Source organism: Colobus angolensis, unplaced genomic scaffold (genome assembly GCF_000951035.1).
Source record: "Colobus angolensis palliatus isolate OR3802 unplaced genomic scaffold, Cang.pa_1.0 Scaffold400, whole genome shotgun sequence".
NCBI lineage: Eukaryota > Metazoa > Chordata > Mammalia > Primates > Cercopithecidae > Colobus > Colobus angolensis.
In genome coordinates this window covers 615,676-635,400 of record NW_012117378.1, presented here as the reverse complement: position 1 = coordinate 635,400, position 19,725 = coordinate 615,676, and the positions used below count along the sequence as shown (strand labels likewise).

At 39.4% G+C, this 19,725-nt stretch overlaps 1 protein-coding gene across 4 annotated transcripts in view; it reads right to left on the bottom strand.

Moving 5' to 3' along the window:
• SCOC (short coiled-coil protein) overlaps nucleotides 1-19,725 on the bottom strand; it is a 123,945-nt gene that overhangs the window by 43,888 nt on the left and 60,332 nt on the right. For 2 of the 4 annotated variants that reach the window (XM_011955796.1, XM_011955799.1), the window contains exon 1: nucleotides 105-352. In XM_011955796.1, coding sequence (XP_011811186.1) covers nucleotides 105-174 — 70 coding nt within the window. In that variant the 5' untranslated portion in view covers nucleotides 175-352. Of the gene's footprint in view, nucleotides 1-104; nucleotides 353-19,725 lie in introns of those variants that run through there. The other 2 variants (XM_011955797.1, XM_011955798.1) reach the window with 2 other exon arrangements.

Sequence of the window (19,725 nt, the reverse complement as noted above, 5' to 3'; positions counted from 1 at the left end):
TGAGTATGCTTTATCATTATACTGAAAATAATAAAAGTTTTATTTTTAAAAAACTGAGTAGTTGCAGAATTGTATGTTTGAGAATTTATCCATTTCTTCCTTACCTATGTCATCTGCGAGAGAAATGTTGGTGAATGTGCTGTCTTCTTCCTCCTCTTTCCTGGACCCGTCCATCTTGTTCAATTTTCAGACCTGTTAGTAAGAAAAATGAGGGCCGAGAAAAGCAGCAGTTGTCCCATGTGACCACCCTTGTTAAATCATTAATCAGTGAACGTCCAAGCAGGTGCTATCTGAACCTTGCACTATCCACCCTCTTCCTGCTTTCCACCTGAGAAGTTCTTATCTGAGTGTTGCATTCTTAACCGGAAGTGGTAGGAGACCCAAGTTAAAGACTTACAACCCTTGACCGGAGGCTGCTGTGCTGGCACGGCTGCTGTACTCTGGCTAGATGCCAAACCCTGCCTTCAAGTTTCCTTAGGCTGAATTGCACAAGGAAATTGCCCAGAAAGTGTAAGGAGAAGGTTGAGGGAAGAAACTGACTTTATATGATTAGCATATCTTTTGGATACCCATGATAAACTTCTCAAGGATGTATCAATGACCACAGCATGACCTGGGGGTAAGTCACAACCCCTCAGAACCTCAATGTTCTACCTGTAATATGAGGGTAAGTCTGTTGTGGGGATTAAATGGAAACTGTCTGGTACATACATAAAGAAATAAGATTCTCTATATGGCATATATGAAGAAATATGATTATATATTGAGCTCATCAGTACTCTCTCATATTACTGTTCAGACACCTCATCCTCTAAAAGTTCATTGAAACAACAAGGTCTCCCTTTTGTGTTTCTGGAGTTGAGCCCAAGAGGAGAGATGTTGGCTTCTCTAGCCCTTAGGCAGGGATCCTTTGTTTGAGGAGGAAGTATTTCTTTACAACTATTTATCCAGGTGACCTAGTTCACATTCGTATACAGACACAAAGCAACACTATTTTAGAATTTCAAATAATCAATCCTTTGGGTAAAAAAATAGCCAAATTTAATGAAGCACTTTAAGCAGATATTAAAATTGTTACTACATGCTACATTCTTCACTAAGTGCTTTGATACGTAGAATTTTTTTTTTTTTAATTCAGGCAAGTTCATTGTTACTATATCAAGCAGAATGGATGTGAGCTGTTGGAAATCCTGAATGTTAAAAATTAAGTTCACTAGAAGAGACTTCCCCCTAATTTTTCAATTATATTCTGCATATACTGAGTGCCTATTCTATACAAGCTGAGCGCTTTGGAGGTTCAAAGTCAGAGGTTTATTTATTTGCTATTAATAAGCTTATAAAAGAGTTCAAAAACAAGAATCCTGGAGGTTTACAGAAGGGAAAAAATATATGCAGCTGACAGGACCCTGAAAGGCTTAGAGAAGGGGACATTTGAGATGCATGATCAATGAAAAGTGGGATTCAACAGGCAAAAATGGCCAGGTAGTGAGTGCTTTCTCAGTGAAGGAATATGGGCAAAAGCTCAGAGACAGGAAGGCATTGGGCACATCCAGAAACCAAGAGTATAAAATACAGGTAAATAAGAAGTGGGAGATACAGTGGAAAATAGGATGTCATATCTAAGAGAGGTTTGTATGCTAGACTGTGTTAGTTCAAGTCCTCTAAGAATCAGACACCAAGATGGGATTAAAAGGATGAGATAAAATAGAGAGGGAGGCAGAAAGGTTGGAGGGACATTAGACCATGATGCAAGCCTGACCTGGAGTGAAAACAAAGTGGAATGGAAAGTCCAGCTTGATCTTCAGAATAAAGAAATTTTGACAAGGATGTCAAAGAATACTGGAGCCAAAGCTGACCATAAGAGGAGTCCCATGTCTCTCAGAAATGGCCTCCCTTAGTTTTCATGCAGCACTTAGTTACTGGCTGGGAGCAGCTGGCAGAAAGTGAGACCTCTGTGCAAATGTAGTTATGGATTTCAGAGCACAGTAGCTGAGGCTACACTCCCTGTAGCCTCAAGTATGGGATAAAAGAGGCTCACTTTTAACTGAGGTAGAGAATTATCTGTGGATTTAAATTATCCATGGTGAATATTTTCCCTTTTGTTTTCTTCTACTAGTTATATAGTTGTAGCTCCCATACTTAGGCTATTGATTTCTTTTGCATTAATTTTTATATATGGAGCGAGAGGTAGGGATGCAGCTTCATTCTTTTACATTTGGATATCCAGTTGCCCCAAATCTGTTTGTTGAAGAAAATTTGCATTTTCATCACATTTAATTGTCTAAGTATTCTTGTTGTAAGTCAATTGGCCATAGATGTTTGGGTTTATTTCTGGAATCTCATTTCTAGTCCATTGGGCTATACATCTACCTTTATGCTAGTACCACACTGTTTTGATTACTGTAGCTTTGTGGTAAAAAGTTATAGTTATGCAAGATGAATAAGTTCTAGAGAATGGCTGCATAAAATTTTGCCTGTAGTTAACAATATGGTACTGTACACTTACAAATTTGTTCAGATGGCAGACCTCACATTAAGCGCTGTTACCACAATAAAATAAAAATTAGGAAAAAAAAAAAAACCAGTTTCTCTATTAGTGTGTTTTTTTAATTAAAATTTTCCCTTAATTATATTCTGTTTTAAATGAATTTACCTTTTTATTTTCACAAGTGTATTTAAATTATGGATTCAATTTTAGTAAATATGCTTTAATATTCTAACAGCTCACATCAAGACAGCAATCTTTACATACGCAATTAGCTTTGGCAATAAAGTGATAAATAGAAACACAATTCTTGACTTTACTGATGGATATTCTCTTATAAGACATCAGTCTGGATTCTTCAGCATCGGCAATAATGAAGCATGACATTCATAATATGCTTATTTAGACAGGCAGATAATGCATAAACATTCTGTTTAATAATAGAATTTGGCTGGGCATGGTAGCACACACCAAGGCGGGAGGATTGCTTAAGCCTAGGAGTTGGAGACCAGTCTGGGAAACACAGAGAGACACTATCTCTACAAAAAAGATTTTTTTAATTAACTGGGCGTGGTGGCATGCCTGTAGTCCCAGCTATTCGCAGGGGATCACTTGAACCCAGGAGTTCAAGGCTGCAGTGAGCTATGACCACTGCACTCCAGTGTCAGTGACAGAGCAAAATGCTTTCTCTTAAAAATACTAATAATAATAGTAAGTGAATTTGGCAGCAATTGGTAAAAATAAAATGCAGTATATATAATGTTTTGTAATTCAACATAACAAGGGGTTAAATGATGTGGATTTGTAGCTTCCTGTTTTATCCAATTATCTTTAGGCCATCTACTCCAGCAACAAGATGTCAGATTTCATTCCACCATTCATCAAATATTCATGTGGCATCCACTGTGCTTCCAGGGTAAACACTGTATTTCTTTAAATGCCTTCCAAGATGCCCAGTTCTGCTTGGGCAACACAGAAAATTTTAAGGCAAAGTTTAACACATTTTATTTTACACATTGTATGTAACTTTTAGTCAGTATATAAGTTACCTAGATTCATTCAACATTCGTTCAACAATTGTTTATGTGCTAGGCATTGTTCCAGGCACTGAGGTTATAACATAAATGAAAGAAACTACTTTTAATCACAGAGTTTACGTTTTTGGCAGAGAAGATAGACAATGATTAAACAGATAGACATATACATACACAAATATATATACTACATGTGTATTCAAATATATACACTATATGTATATACAAATATATATACCACGTGTATGTCATGTATGTATACCTAAACACACACATCCAATGGAGAGGAGAGAAGTGCTATGAAGAAAAACATTGCAGGGTAAGGCACACAGAGAGTAACAGAAGTGTGAGTGTTACTTTATATGTGGTGTCGGGAAGGCCTAGCTGATGAAATGACATTGGAGCAGGGACTAAAGGAGTTGAAGGAGCCAGCCCAAGGACATCTGAAGGAAGAACACTAGCAGAGGGATTAGCAAGTGCAAAGACTTTGAGGTGGCATGAATAGGCTTGGCATGCCCAAATAAGGTGTTATAATAGGGAAGATTGAGTGCTGTCTGGAAATATATCAGGGACTGACCATGCAGAGCCTCACAGGACCTTTTAAGTTCCTTGGGTTTCAATCTGTGAGATGGGATACGTTATGCAGAGGAGAGGTATGATCTGACTTCTGGTTATAGCAGGATCACTCTGATCTGTAGTGAAGAAAATAGACACTGGTTAAAGGATGAGGGGTAGGGGAAGGCAGAGTCAGGGAAGTGAGTTTAGAAGACTATTGCACTAATCCAGGCAAGAGATGGTGCTGTGATCTGGACCTGAGTGGCCACTGTTGAGGTGATATGAAGTAGTCAAATTCTGGACATATTTCGAATCTGGATCCAAAGGCGTTTGCCAATGTGGAGAGTAAGAGAAAGATCAGTCAAAGATGACTCCAGGCCAGGCACGGTGGCTTACGCCTGTAATCCCAGCACTTTGGGAGGCCAAGGCAGGCAGATCAAGAGGTCAAGAGATCAAGACCAACTTGGCCAACATGGTGAAAACCCGTCTCTACTAAAAATACAAAAATTAGCTGGGTGTGGTGACACGCACCTGTAGTCCCAGCTACTAGGGAGGCTGAGGCAGGAGGATAGCTTGAACCCAGGAGGCAGAGGTTGCAGTGAGCTGAGATCATGCCATTGCACTCCAGCCTGGGTGACAGAGCAAGACTCCCTCTCAAAAAAAAATAGATGACTCCAGAGTTTTTGGTATGAGCAACTAAAAAGGGAGGTATCATTAGCTCAGGTGAGAAAGACTATGAGAAAAACATATGGAAGGAGAAACTTAAGAGTTTGATTTTGGGCATGTCTAGTATGAGATGCCTTTAAACATCTGATATGGTTTGGATCTGTGTCCCCACCCAAATCTCATGTTGAAATGTAATCCCCAGTGCTGGAGGTGGAGCCTGGTAGGAGGTGGTTGGATTGCGGGGGTGGTTTCTAATGGTTTAGCACCATCCCGCTAGTGCTGTTCACATGATAAGAGTTCTCATGAGATCTAGTCATTTTAAAGTGTGTGGCACCTTTCCTATCTCCCTCTTCCTCCTGCTCCTGCCATGTAAGATGCTTGCTCCAGCTTTGCCTTCCACCATGAGTAAAAGCTCCCAGAGGCCGCCCCAGAGTAGATGCTGCCATGCTTCCTGTATAGCCTGCGAAACTGTGAGCCAATTAAACCTCTGTTCTTTAGAAATTACCCAGTCTCAGATGTTCTTTAAGCAGTGTGGGAAGAGATAATACAACATCCAAATGGAAATGTTCAGTGAGCAGGTGAAGATGAGCCTGGAGTTTAGGACAGAAGCTAGGGGAGATATAAACTTGAGAGCTGTGAAGGTGTGTAAAGTCACAGGACAGATGAGATCATCTAGGCAAAGGTGTAGACACCTTTGCCTTGTAGCTGTCCACACTTAGAAATCAGAAAGACGAGGAGGAATGAAAGCAGGAGACTGAGAAGCAGCAGCCAATATGGAAGGGGGAGAAGCACAAGACCCATGTTCTGGAAGCCAAATGAGGAAATTATCTCCAAACGACAGAGTGATCAACAGTGTTAAGTGGTCAGATCAAACAAGGTAAGGATGAGGGATGATCCCATGTAAGATGTTTAAATGAATGTCCCGTTTCAGTTTCTAACCAGCGAGAAAATCTGATGAAGATAGTGGCTACAAAAATAAGGAAGTGGGGAGTGATCAGGAAATGGAAACTCTAAAGAAAAAGGCCACTTGGGAACTATGAGCAACTCTTTTCCAGCAGGGTGGATTGGAAGCAGAGGGGAACAGGATGGAGAATGTTTATTTTCATAGTTCAGTGGTGAATCCAGAATTTTTCTGCAGGAAGAACCTGGGTCAACATTCTGATTGGAAGAGGACAGGTGGGCAACTAGTCTTGGAGATGCATTTTATATTAATTAAGAAAATGCTATTGTCCTTATCAAAGAATTGGAGAGAGGAAGGATTAAAAACTCTCACAAGCATCCCCTTGGAGCTACCACTGCCCAGACTTGAGGGCTGCCACATATGGATATTAGCCTTGCACAGAGCTGCCCAATAAGGGAAAGTGGGGTCTGAAATCCATCCCATGCTCTGCTCACCAAACCATGCCCTAAACCTCCCAGGTGTGCCTTTTCCTAATTTGCATATATACCAGCCATACGCTGCATTGATGCAATAAAAGATGTTTTTTCATCCCAACGGGCACAAACTGTATTTATCAATTAAATCCTTGTATTAACGAGGAGAACTGCCAGCACTCAACTCTCCAGCTGAAAATTATTCAGAATCTGTAAAGTGTTTTTTAAAGGTGAGCTATTCTTACTTTCATGTCCATATCCTTACAAGGCATTTATTAGTGTTAAAACTTTCAAAGTCATTTGACTCTTACTATTGAAACATGTCTACTATTGAGAAAACAAGGCCATGAATTAAATCTGACTTCAATAAAATTTCACATGCCTTCCTTGATCTAAGCAATTGATACTTGCTTATGTCTAAACTCTGCAGCCCTTGTCTGAAAATCTTGATTTATAGCTCACTAAGGTCAGTATGTTCCTATTATTGTGGCTTTGTTGGCTCCCTCTGGTGGATAAATTATGGGAACATTAATTTTAAGTGCTCTTTAACAAAAAGCCTCAGCATTTTGTTTTTGCTTTTTAATTTTTAATTTTTTTTTAATTTCAGTGGGTCTTTGGGGGAACAAGTGGTGTTTGATTACATGAATAAGTTCTTTGGTGGTGATTTCTAAGATGTCAATGCACCCAGCACCCCAGCAGTGTACACTGTACCCAAAGTGTAGTCTTTCTCCCAAGTCCGCAAAGTCCAGCATATCATTCTTACTCCTTTGTATCTTCATAGCTTAGCTCCCACATATGAGTGAGAACATAGGATGTTTGGTTTTCCATTCCTGAGTTACTTCACTTAGAATAATATTCTCCAATTCCATACAGGTTGCTGCAAATGCCATTATTTCTTTTCATGGCTGAGTAAAAAGAAAGTATCACACTCTCTTTATCCACTCATTGCCTGATGGGCATTTGGGCTGGTTCCATATTTTTGCAAATGCAAATTGTGCTGCTATAAACATGCGTGTGCAAGTACCGTTTTTGCATAATGACTTCTTTTCCTCTGGGTAGATACGTAGTAGTAGCGGGACTGCTGGATCAAATGGTAGGTCTACTTTTAGCTCTTTAAGGAAACTCCACACTGTTTTCCACAGTGGCTGTACTAGTTTACATTCCCACCAGCAGTGTAAAAGTTTTCCTTTTCACCACATCCATGCCAACATCTATTATTTTTTCATTTTTTGATTACGGCCATTCTTGCAGGAGTGAGGTGGTATCACATTGTGGTTTTGATTTGCATTTCCCTGATAATTAGTGATATTGAGCATTTTTCCACATGCTTGTTGGCCATTTATATATCTTCTTTTGAGAATAGTCTATTCATGTCCTATTCATGTCCTTGGCCCACTTTTTGATGGGATTGTTTTTTTCTTGCAAATATTTTCTCCCACTCTGTGGGTTGTCTGTTAACTCTTCTGCTTATTTCTTTGGCTGTGCAGAAGTTTTTTAGTTTAATTAAGTCCCATCTATTTGTTTTTGTGTTTGTTGCATTTGCTTTTGGGCTCTTGGTCATCAAGTCTTTCTTTAAGCCAATGTCTAAAAGAGTTTCTCCAATGTTATCTTCTAGAATCTTTATGGTTTCAGGTCTTAGATGTAAGTCTTTGAGCCATCTTGAGTTGATTTTTGTATGAGGTGAGAGATGAGGATCCAGTTTCATTCTCCAACATGTGCCAATTATCCCAGCACAATTTGTTGAATAGGGTGTCCTTTTCCCAATTTATGTTTTTGTTTGCTTTGTCAGAGATCAGTTGGCTGTAAGTATTTGGGTTTATTTCTGGGTTCTCCATTCTGTTCCACTCATCTATGTGCCTATTTTTACACCGATACCATGCTGTTCTGGCGACTGTGGCCTTATAGTATAGTTTGAAGTCAGGTAATGTGATGCCTTAAGATTAGTTCTTTTTGCTTAGTCTTACTTTGGCTCTGTGGGCTCTTTTTGGTTCCATATGAATTTTAGCATTTTTTTTCTAGTTCTGTAAAAGCTTCAACTTTTTGAAGCCTTGAGGGCTTTGCTGTTCAAAGTGCATACAGGAGATTTCCTGTGATTACAAGCTAAGTAGATACAGGACATTTTTGGAAGCAGTAGGTTGGGAGGTGCCAAAGGAAGGGATAGCCAGGGTGGCAGTGACAATCTTGTAGACATGTGTCAGATGGAATCACTCTTGATAGGCAAAGGGCTTTTAAAAATGTTTAATTGAGGTATAACATACAAACAATAAAGTACAAATTATAAGAGTACAGATACATAATATGTATCCAACACCCAGATCAAAACCATTTCTAGAACTTCAGGGTAAGAATTTTTTTAGTTGGTGTTGCTTATTAGCATTCAGGACAATTTTGCAGCAGAAAAAACAACTTGTAATTACAGAATTGCTGCCAGTAGTGTACCCAAAGGAACTGTGAGGCATAATTTGTTAAACGCATTGAGATGAAAAAATGTTGGGCACAGAGGTTGACTCGAAGGTGGCACATAAATATTACTATCCTACACTCTGTAGTGAAAATTACTCATTTTTGTCCTTTGCTTGGTTGTGTTCATCAATTTGCTCTTTTTTGAACAATTTTCCAATTCTATTCCCTTTCTTCAGTTCAGAACACATCAATTGAGTGCTGTATGCTCAGGACTGTGGATTCAGAGAGGAATAAGTTGTGGTCCCTGCTCCTCAAGAACTAACAGACCAGCTAGGTTTAAAGCAAAAATAGGAGATGGGTGACTGTAAGCCAACGTGTTAAGTGTGTCAGTAAGAAGAGCTAACATGATAGAATATGTCCTGTGTGCTAAGCGTTCTTCTCAGCACGTTTCCTGCACCTTCTCATTTAAAACTCATCACCACTGTTCTTCCATTACTGGTGAGGAAGCAGAAGCACGAGGAGTCTGGTGATGTCCCCAAGGACTATGTGGCTGGTGAGTGTGGCTGCCAGGACTTGGCTCATGCATGTCCACTTCTCAACTGTGGCGTTGGAGGCACCTGCCGGCAGGGAGATCTTTGAATATGTTGTCCTTTGAGCTGCCCAACAAGCAGCAATGCTCAGCACCACAGAAAAAAACATGCCGAGCAGCTTCTTTCCCTGACACGGTCCTAGTCCAGCCCCAAACTTGCCATCTCACAGATTCAAACAAAAGCTGGCTGCACTCTTGTAAAAATTCAAAGGCATGTTTTATTTTCATATGGAATACAGCAAAGCATTGGATTATTCCAGAGTGAACACTTGACTGTTCATTGTTACAGCATGAATTTCACTAAATCATAGGTAATCAACATAATTAGTTGTCAAGCATTTCAAACAAAACAAATGTTTTGTCTTGTATGTTATCCAAGCTGCCCTTTACTTCCTGGGATCAAGCCCCCACCTCCGAAGTAGCTAGGACTACAGGCATGTGCCATTATGTCTGGCTATGTGTCAAGCATGTTTTTAAAAATATTTCTATTTAAATTGCTGGTTGAATTGTCCACTAATAAGTGATTCATTTTTCAGTATTGAAAGCATAGTAGAAAGAATTATTGTAACCTTAGAGAGTTCCAAATAGTCCAAAACAGATCAGTGTGGTGGTGCAGGATTTTGAAATCCCACCTGAGAGTGGTGTTTGCATCTTCCTCCTATCAGAATCTGCTAAAGCAGGCAAAGACTGAGGACAAAGACAGCAGAGCCTTCCCACATAAGCACAGAGTCTTTGCTCTTTGAACAGAGGTAAATTCTGTTCATCAGCAACACTGTGATGGCTTCACACTTAACCCTCCTTAGAGCACAAGGGCCAAATTTAACATAAACTAAATTTTGTTTATCACAGGTTAGATGCAGGTGGAGGTGGGAACAAGAAAATCATAACAAGGTCTAGTAGTAGTTATGATGGTGCTGATGTGGGAAGTGATTTTCAACTTCTTCAAGCCATCCTATACAACATCAGGGTATGCTGTGAAAATGATGTTTGTGTAATCATTAGAAGAGAGAATAAAGGCGGAAACATTTGAGTCCCAACAGTTATCACGGCTGCCCACTTCCAAGACTGGACACAGGCCTCAGGAGCAGAGTCACATTGTGAGCAGTGATTGAGTTTCACCCATGTAATGTTATCAGATTGAGCTTTATTGGGGCTACAGTTCTTTGTGTCTAATTCATAATTTTGTTATGGTCTCCTAGGTGTATAAGAATTGTAAACACAAGCATTTATGTATTTGTATGTTTAAACATATGCTTAAAACAAGATGATAAAAGACTTTAGAATTAGAAGTCCATGGGAGGTTTTTTTCTCCTTAACAGTTTAAGGGGGTCTGCATATAACTCATTTGAGAAATGCTGTACTGTAAAGCGTGGGCCTACAGAGGGAGACAAACACAGGCCTTGCTTTTCAGGAGCTCACACTGACAGAATTCACCATAGTGGACACAAGTGAAGAACTTCTTTGAAATCAAGACACTATATTTATTGCTGTTTTGTTTTTTTGTTTTGTTTTGTTTAACTCTTTAGCACTCTTTAAAAGTTACTGCTCAACAAATAACTTTTTTCTGTGTTTCCTGTTGGGATCTCCCCCAAACATCCTCATTGATTTTTTTTCTTTTCAATTTGCATACAGTAAAGTTCACTCTTTGTAGACTGCTGTTCTATGGGGTTTGAAAATGCATAGAGCCATGTATCCACCTGCCCAAGTAATGTATAGAACAGTTTCATCACACTAAAAATTACTCCTCACCCAGTCCGTTTGTAGAAAACCTCTCCCCTTTCCCTCAACCCTGCTAACCACCGAACCACTGACCTGTTTTCTATCCCTATAGTTGTGCCTTTTACATAATGTCATAAAAATGTAATCATATAATATGTAGCCTTTTGAGTCTGGCTTGTTTCACTTACAGAATGCATTTAAGGTCCATGTTATTGTGTAAATCGATAATGCATTCATTTTTATTGTTGAGTAATAGCCCACTGTATGGATATATCACAGTTCATTATTCCATTACCTACTGAAGGATATCGCAGCTGTTTCCGGTTTGGAATGACTGTGAATAAAGCTGTTATACACATTTTTATATGAGTTTTTGTATGAACATAAGTTTTCAACTCATTTGGATAAATGCCTTGGACTGGGATTTCTGGATCACGTGGGATGTATATGTTTAACTTTATAAGAAATTTCCAAATTGTCTTCCAACCTGGTTGTGCTATTTATTTAGTATGCTCAACAGCAATGAATGAGAGTTCCTGTTCCTTTGCATTTCACCATACTGCCAGGTTTTTCTCTATTCTAGCAATTCAGATAGGTATGTAGTGCTATCACATTATGGTTTTCATTTACATTTTCTGATAACAAATGATGCTGAACACCTCTTTTATATTTATTTGCCATTGATATCTTCTTAAAGAAATATCTGTTCAGATATTTTGCCCGTTTGTAAGATTGGGTTGTTTCTTTATTATTGCTGAGTTTTAAGATGTCATTATATATATATGTGTGTGTGTGTGTGTGTGTGTATATATATATATATAGACATATTATATATACACTCTGGAAACAAGTCTTTGTCAAATATGTGATTTGCAACTTTTTTCCCAGTCTGTGCCTTGTCTCTGTGCCAGTCTTTTTATTTTCTCAACTGCATCTTTGGCACAGCAAAGATTTAAATTTTGATAAAGTCAAATGTATCAGTTTTTTTCTTTTATGGATTGTGCTTTTATTGTTGTATCTAACAACCCACTGCCAAACCCAAGATCACACAAATTTTCTATGTTTTCTTTTAGACATTTTATAGTTTTATGTTTTGCATTTAGGTTTATTATCCATTTTTAGTTAATTTTTGTTTAAGGTACAGGGAGATTCATTACTACAAATGGACTATTCTGGCATCATTTTTTTTAAGAACTATCCTATGTCCATTGCATTGTCTTGGTAGCTTTGTTAAAAATCAGCTGACAATATTTCTGTGGATCTATTTATGAATTTTCTTTTCTGTTCCCTTGCTCCATGTGTCTGTCCTTTAGCCAATTCAATACTGTCTTGATTAGCATAGTTTTTGAATAAGTCTTGAAATCCTAGAGTGTGACTCCTCCAACTTTTTTTTTCTTTTTCAGCATTGCTTTGGCTATTCTAGGTCCTTTGCCTTTCTATATAAGTTTAAAAATTAGCTTGTCATCATCTATAAAAAGCTTACTGGATTCTGATTGAGATTTCATGGAATCTACAGATCAGACTGGGGAGAACCGGCCTCTTAACAATATTAATGCTTCCAAATCATGAACATTGTATATCTGTCAATGTGTTTAGATTTTTCTTTAATATCTTTCATCAGGGTCATTTTCAACATATAGACCATGCACATGTTTTAACAGACTTATACCTAAGTACTTAACTTTTTCAGTGCAATTATAAATGATCTTGTTTCTTAATATCAAATGACAATTATTCATGTCTGGAATATAGGAATGTCAGGCCTCTGAGCCCAACCCATCATATCCCCTGAGACCTGCACGTATATATCCAGATGGTCTGAAGCAACTGAAGATCCACAAAAGAAGTGAAAATAGCCTTAACTGATGACATTCCACCATTGTGATTTGTTTCTGCCCCACCCTAACTGATCAATGTACTTTGTAATCTTCCTCACCCTTAGGAAGGCTCTTTGTAATCTCCCCCACCCTTAAGAAGTTTCTTTGTAATTCTCCCCACCCTTGAGAATGTACTTTGTGAGATCCACCCCCTGGCGGCAAAACATTGCTCCTAACTCCACCGCCTATCCCAAAACCTATAAGAACTAATGATAATCCCACCACCCTTTGCTGACTCTCTTTTCGGACTCAGCCCGCTTGCACCCAGGTGAAATAAACAGCTTTGTTGCTCACACAAAGCCTGTTGGTGGTCTCTCTACATGGACGCGCGTGACAAGGAATATGACTGGTTTTTGTATATTGACCTTTTTAAATGTACTTATGAGTTCTCAGAGTGTTTTGTATATTTTTGGAATTGTCTATATTGATAACCGTGTTGTCTTCAATTAAAGACAGTCTTATCTTTTTCCTTTCAAAGCTGTATGCTGTTTATGTGTTTTTCTTGGCTTACTTCACTGGCTGTGACTTCCAGTCTGGTGTTGATTAGGGACAGTCAGAGAGGACATCCTTGCTTTATTCCCAGTTTTGGAGGGTAAAACATTCAGTATTTTACTCTTAAGTATGATGTTAGTTGTAGGTTTTTCATAGCTTTCCTATATAAAGTTAAGAAAGTTCTCTTCTATTCCTAGTTTTCTGAGACTTTTATCATGAATGGATGTTGAATTTCATTGATTTTGTTTTTGTTTCTATTGAGATGAATGTATATAATGTAATGAATTACATTGATTGATTTTTTAAATTTAAGCAAGAGTTTCTTTCCTGGGATCTGAGACAAACCCCAATTGGTTATACACTATCCTTTTAATATATTGCAAGATTTGATTTGCTAATATTTTGTTGAGCATTTTTTACATTTATTTTCATGAGGTATCTTGGGCTATAGTTTTCTTTTCTTGGCCATGTGCAAGCTGGTTTGAGTCCTGGGATAATGCTGACCTCACCAGATGAATTCATAAATGTTCTATATTCTGGAAGATATTATGTAAAATTGGGATTATTTCTTGCTTAAGTGTTTTGTAGATTTTACTAGTGAAACCATCTAGACTAGGAGTTTCCTTTTTAGAAGTTTTAAAACTATAGTTTCAATTTCTTTAATAAATATTGGAATATTCAGGTTAAGTATCTTTCTTTTTTTTTTTTTTTTTGAGACAGATTCTTGCTCTGTTGCCCAGGCTGGAGTGCAATGGCGCAATCTCGGCTCACTGCAAGCCCTGCCTCCTGGGTTCACGCCATTCTCCTGCCTCAGCCTCCCGAGTAGCTGGGACTACAGGCACCCGCCACCATGCCCAGCTAATTTTTTGTATTTTTAGTAGAGACGGGGTTTCACAGTGTTAGCCAGGATGGTCTTGATCTCCTGACCTCATGATCCACTCGCCTCAGCCTCCCAAAGTGATGGGATTACAGGTGAACCACCATGCTCAGCCCCAGGTTAGGTATCTTTCTTAAGTGAATTGTGGTGGATTGGCTCTTTCAAATAATTGGTTCATTTTACCTAAATTGTTGAACTTAATTCTCTTATTATCTTTTTAACATCTGTGAGATCAGTAGTGATGTCCCTTGTTGCATTCCTGATGTTGAGAAATTGTGTCTTCACTCTCTTTTTCTTGGCCAGCTTGACCAGTGACTTATCAATTTTATGACTTTATCAAATAATCAATGTATTAATCCATTTGAATTGCTCTAAAGGAATACATGAGGCTGGGTAATTTATAAAGAGAGGAGATTATTTGGCTCACAATCCTGCAGGCTGTGCAAGCATGGCAGCAGCATCTGCTTGGCTTCTGGTGAGAAAGCTTTTACTCATGGTGGAAGGCGAAGGCGGAGCACACATGTCACATAGTGAGAGCAGGAGCAAAGACAGGGGAAGAAGTGCCAGGCTCCTTTCTAACCAACCAGATCTCGTGTGAACTCATTACTGTGTCTGCCTCTATGACCCAAACACCTCCCACCAAGCCCCACCTCCAACCCTGAGAATCATGATGAGAATCACATTTTAACATGAGATTTGGAGGGGACAAACATCCAAACTATATCAATCAGCTTTTGCTTTCATTGATTTTATGTACTGTTTTTTTTATTTTCAATTGCATTTCTTTATGTACTATATTATTTCCTTTCATCTGATCACTCTGATGATATTTCTAGGCCTAGCACTCTGGGCCTGTGGTGGGCATGGTGGCCTCCGAAGATCTCCAAAATGCCTTCAGGGCCATTCTCCTGTTGTCGTGATGAGTAGCACCTGGATTCCTTCTATCCCTACTGATTTCCTTATCAAATGGTCACTTGGCCACACCCGTGATTTTCTTTCCTGAACATGTTTTCCTATTCTTTACATGGCAGACTGAGATTTTCCAAATGTTTATGTTCTGCTTTTCCTTTAATTGTAAATTCCATCTTTAAATTGTTTCTCTCTTCTCACATTTTACTATAAGCAATTAAGAGAAGTCACTTAGCATCCTAAAACACTTCTCAGCTTCGAGATTTCTTCTGCCAAATATCCTAGTTCATCACATTTAAGTTCTGCCTTTTCTGTAAAATTCTAGGACGTGAACATAATTCAGCTAAGTTCTTTGCCACTTTGTAACATAGGTGGCCTTTCCTCCAGTTTCCAATATTTGTTCCTCATTTTCACATACAACCTCATCAGAATGGCCTTTACTGTCCGTACTTCTACCAGCATTCTGTTCATGACCACTTGAATAATCTCTAAGAAGACTAGAGCTTTTCCTACACCTCTCTTCTTCTGAGCCCTCACCAGAATTGCCCTCAATGCTCTTAATGTATTGTCATGGCAATACAGGCTTTTTCCAGCATTCACTCCAAAACTGTTTCAGCCTCTACCCATTACCCAGTTACAAAGTTGCTTCCACATTTGTAGGTATTTATTGTAGCAACACCTCACTCCTCTCATACCAATTTCTGTCATAGTCTGTTTTAGGCTACTGTAACAAAATACCACAGACTAGACAATTTATTTTAAAGAAACAGATATTTATTTCTCACAGTTCTGGAAGCTGGCAAGTCCAAGATCAAGGTGCTAGTATCTGGTGAGGGCCTCCTTGCTGCATCCTCACATGGCAGGAGGTGGAAGGGAGCAAACCTACTCCTGCAAGCTTTTTTTATAGCAGCATGAATCCTTTCACAAGGGCAGAGCCCTCATAATCTAAACACCTCCCTTTAGGACCCATCTCCCAACATTTTTGCATTAGGGATTGAGTTTTTAACACGTGAATCTGAGGGGGATACATTCAGAACATAAGAATGTCTGTCAGTAATTAGAAAATTGTCAGTAATTATTTCTTAAACATTTTTTCTACCTATTCTTTCTTCTCATTCTGGGATTTCAAATTATGTATATGTTAGACTGTCTAATATTGTCCCATAGCTCTTGGAGACTTTGTTCTATTTTTTTCTACTCCATTCTCCTTGTGTTTCAGCTTGAGTAAATTTTATTGACCTATATTCCACTTCATTAATTATTTCCTTGACTATATCAAGTCTACTGGTAAGCCCATCAAAGATAGTCTTCATATCTGCTACTGTGTTTCTGATGTCCAGCATTTTCAGTTGATTCTTTCTTGTTGTTTCTATCTCTCTGCTGAAATTTCTATCTGATCTTGCATGTTGTCCACCTTTTCCATTAGTCTTTAACATATTTGCATAGTTATTTAAAATTCCCTGATAAATCCAACATGTTTATGAGGCTGGTTCTGATGATTACTTTGCCTTTCCAAACTGTGTTTTTTCTTGCCTTTTTGTGTACCATGTGATTTTTTGATGAAAGGTAAATGTGTTATATAGGGCAGTAGATACTATGTAAATATTTTTGTGCTTGGAACTGAGCATGCCTTTCCTGTTGCTAGACTTTTAATGTGGGAATTCGTGTTAATTTAGTCCAGAGTTGGACTGGAAGTTTGTTATTGCTATGGTTACCCTCAGGGCTCCAGAAGCTTTAAACTCCCCTAGTGATATATTGTTTCTGTCTCTTCTCTTGATTTTGAGTCTCCCCTTTGCGCTATCCTCCACAGTCTGTATGTAGTTCTCCAAACTATATTTCACTGCAACTCTTGTTAGCGTGGTGGCCAAGAGAGGCAGAGGGGCAATCTCTTACGTTCTTATGAAGCGTCAGTCGTAGCAGAAACTGAAAACCTGGGTCTCACAGGCTCCTGCAACTTCTCCAGCTGTAGTGCTAGCCTAGCAAATATTCCTGTCCCTCCCCCAAAGTGAAGCTTCTTTTCCCTCATGTTCTCCTCTCCTAGGTGCAGTCAGTTTCCAGGGGTACAGTTTTGACTGACTTCCCTTTGCAGATTAAAGCTTTGTTGGGTAGGGAAGATGAAGGGAATGTATCAGGGTGGTGTTTGGGCAGTGGTTGCTGTTCCCCTTCTCCAGCCAACATCTTGGAGGACATTTTCTGAGGCTTCTCCTTGATCTACCCTGTGAGCTCCTGTTGTTCTTGGAGAGAAAAGCTGTAAGAGAGTGTGAACCCTTCTATGTCTGCAGCCTCTGGGACTTCACACTGCCATGCTAGTGTTACCAGAAACTGGTCCTGATCCACACTCTAAGAGAGGGTTCTTGGATCTTGCGCAAGAAAGAATTTAGGGTAAGTCCATACACTAAAGTGAAAGCAAGTTTATTAAGAAATTAGAGGGATAAAAGAATGACTACTCCACAGACAAAGCAGCCCCGAGGGAGGGCTGCTGGTTGCCCATTTTTATGGTTATTTCTTGATGATGTGCTAAACAAGAGGTGGGTTATTCATGCCTCCCCTTTTTAGACCATATAGGGTAACTTCCTGAGGTTGCCATGGCATTTGCAAACTGTAATGGCGCTGGTGAAAGTGTGATCAGTGAGGACGACCAGAGGTTACTCTTGTGACCATCTTGGTTTTGGTGGGTTTTGGCCGGCTTCTTTACTGCAATCTGTTTCATCAGCAAAGTCTTTATGACCTGTATCTTGTGCAGACCTCCTATCTCATCCTGTGACATAGAATGCCTAACCATCTGGGAATGCAGCCCAGTAGGTCTCAGCCTTATTTTACCCAGCCCCTTGGAGTTGCTCTGGTTCAAATGCCTCTGACACTAGCTCACACTTGGCCTTTAGCAATTCTTTAAACATCTCTAGCATAATCTCCTTACCAGGTTTTTATGGCATTTGGCAGCATCTGTTCTAGGTAAGTGTATGCTTGAATACTGTTTCTCCCTACAAGCCCTTGTGTTTCTCTTGGTTTTAAGACAGTTGTTTGCCTATAACATCAGTTCTGCCATAGGTTCAAAAATGTTGTTAATTTTGTAGTTTATCTAGTTTTTTTTCTCATTGTTAGAAAGGGAGAAGTACTTTTCTAACCTCTTAAATCTCCGAGCTTTTACAAGAACCATTATTTGTTTTGGAATTTTAAATTTCTCCAGCATTAACTTGATTTTGAAAGTTTTAGAGAATTTTTGCAACAGCCCCAAACCATCTTTCTATGCATATTTGGAAACTAGAACTGAGAATCACTAGTAAAGATGATATAAAAATGAGAAAAAAATGAAATTTGGGGTCACTAAATTGTAATTTTTTTTTTCTTTTCTGTATCTTTCCCTCACTCAAACTTGGAACTGGCTCTGTGTTTCATATGGGCTCAAGGAAATTATGTGGTGGGACAGAAAGCAGAAAGAACTCCATGGAGTTCTGGGTTTTGGGCTGGGCACAGCAGCTCACACCTGTAATCCCAGCACTTTGAGAGGCCAAGGTTGGCAGATCACCTGATGTCAGGAGTTTGAGACCAGCCTGACCAACATGGGGAAACCCTGTCTCTACTAAAAATATAAAATTAGCCGGGTGTGGTGGCGCATGGCTGTAATCCCAGCTACTCAGGAGGCTGAGGCAGGATAATCAATTGAACCTGGGAAGTGGAGGTTGCAGTGAGCCAAGGTTGTGTTATTGCACTCCAACCTGGGCAACAAGAGTGAAACTCTGTCTCAAAAAAAAGAAGTTCTGGGTTTTGTTTTCAGAAGCCTGAGCTCACAGTAGAACTTAGAGGGTTTACAATAAAGAAGAAAAAAATGGGAGACTTGTTAAAAGAAATAAAAAGGATAACTGGAGGAATAGAAGGCTTTCTAGAGTAGAAAAAAGGTTCCTGCACCAGAACTGGAGATGAAGGGAGGCCTTGGAATAGACAAGAAAAGATGCTGCAAGTGTAGCAGGATGAGCTACAGACAAAACCCCTCAGATGCGGAGTTAAGGAAGGAAAGGCTTTATTCGGCTGGGAGCGTCAGCAAGACTTACGTCTCAAAAACCGAGCTCCCTGAGTGAGCAATTCCTGTCTCTTTTAAGGGCTTACAACTCTAAGGGGGTCCGCATGACAAGGTCGTGATTGATTGAGCAAGTAGTGGGTACGTGACTAGGGGTTGTATGCACCAGTAATCAGAACGGAACAGAACAGGACAGGGGTTTTCATGATGCTTTTCCATACAATGTCTGAAATCTATAGATAACACAAGCAGTTAGATCAGGGGCTGAATTTTAACTACCAGGCCCCGGGTGCCATGCTGGGCTGTCTGCCTGTGGATTCCATTTCTGCCATTTAGTTTTTACTTCTTCTTTCTTTGGAGGCAGAAATTGGGCATAAGACAGTATGAGGGGTGGTCTCCTCCCTTACAAGAACTCATAGAGAAAGAGCTGCATGCAATATCTAGGCAAACAACACCCCTAAGCCACCTTACAAGAGAGTCCCCTGTCTTAGGCATGGCTTGGAAGCATCAAGATGTCAGCAGTCCTGAAAAGCCCTTAAGATCATGGACAACAGAAATCTTAGTGGAAACCTGTGGAACAAACGAAAACACCAAGTCTCCATAGACACCTTCACACTGCAGAATATGCTGGGCACTGACATGACCTTGAGAAGGGAGGGGAGGCCCGGAGAATGACTCAGATTATATTTTCTCATGAGCCTGGAGAGATTAGTCAAATTTAATTGATTTC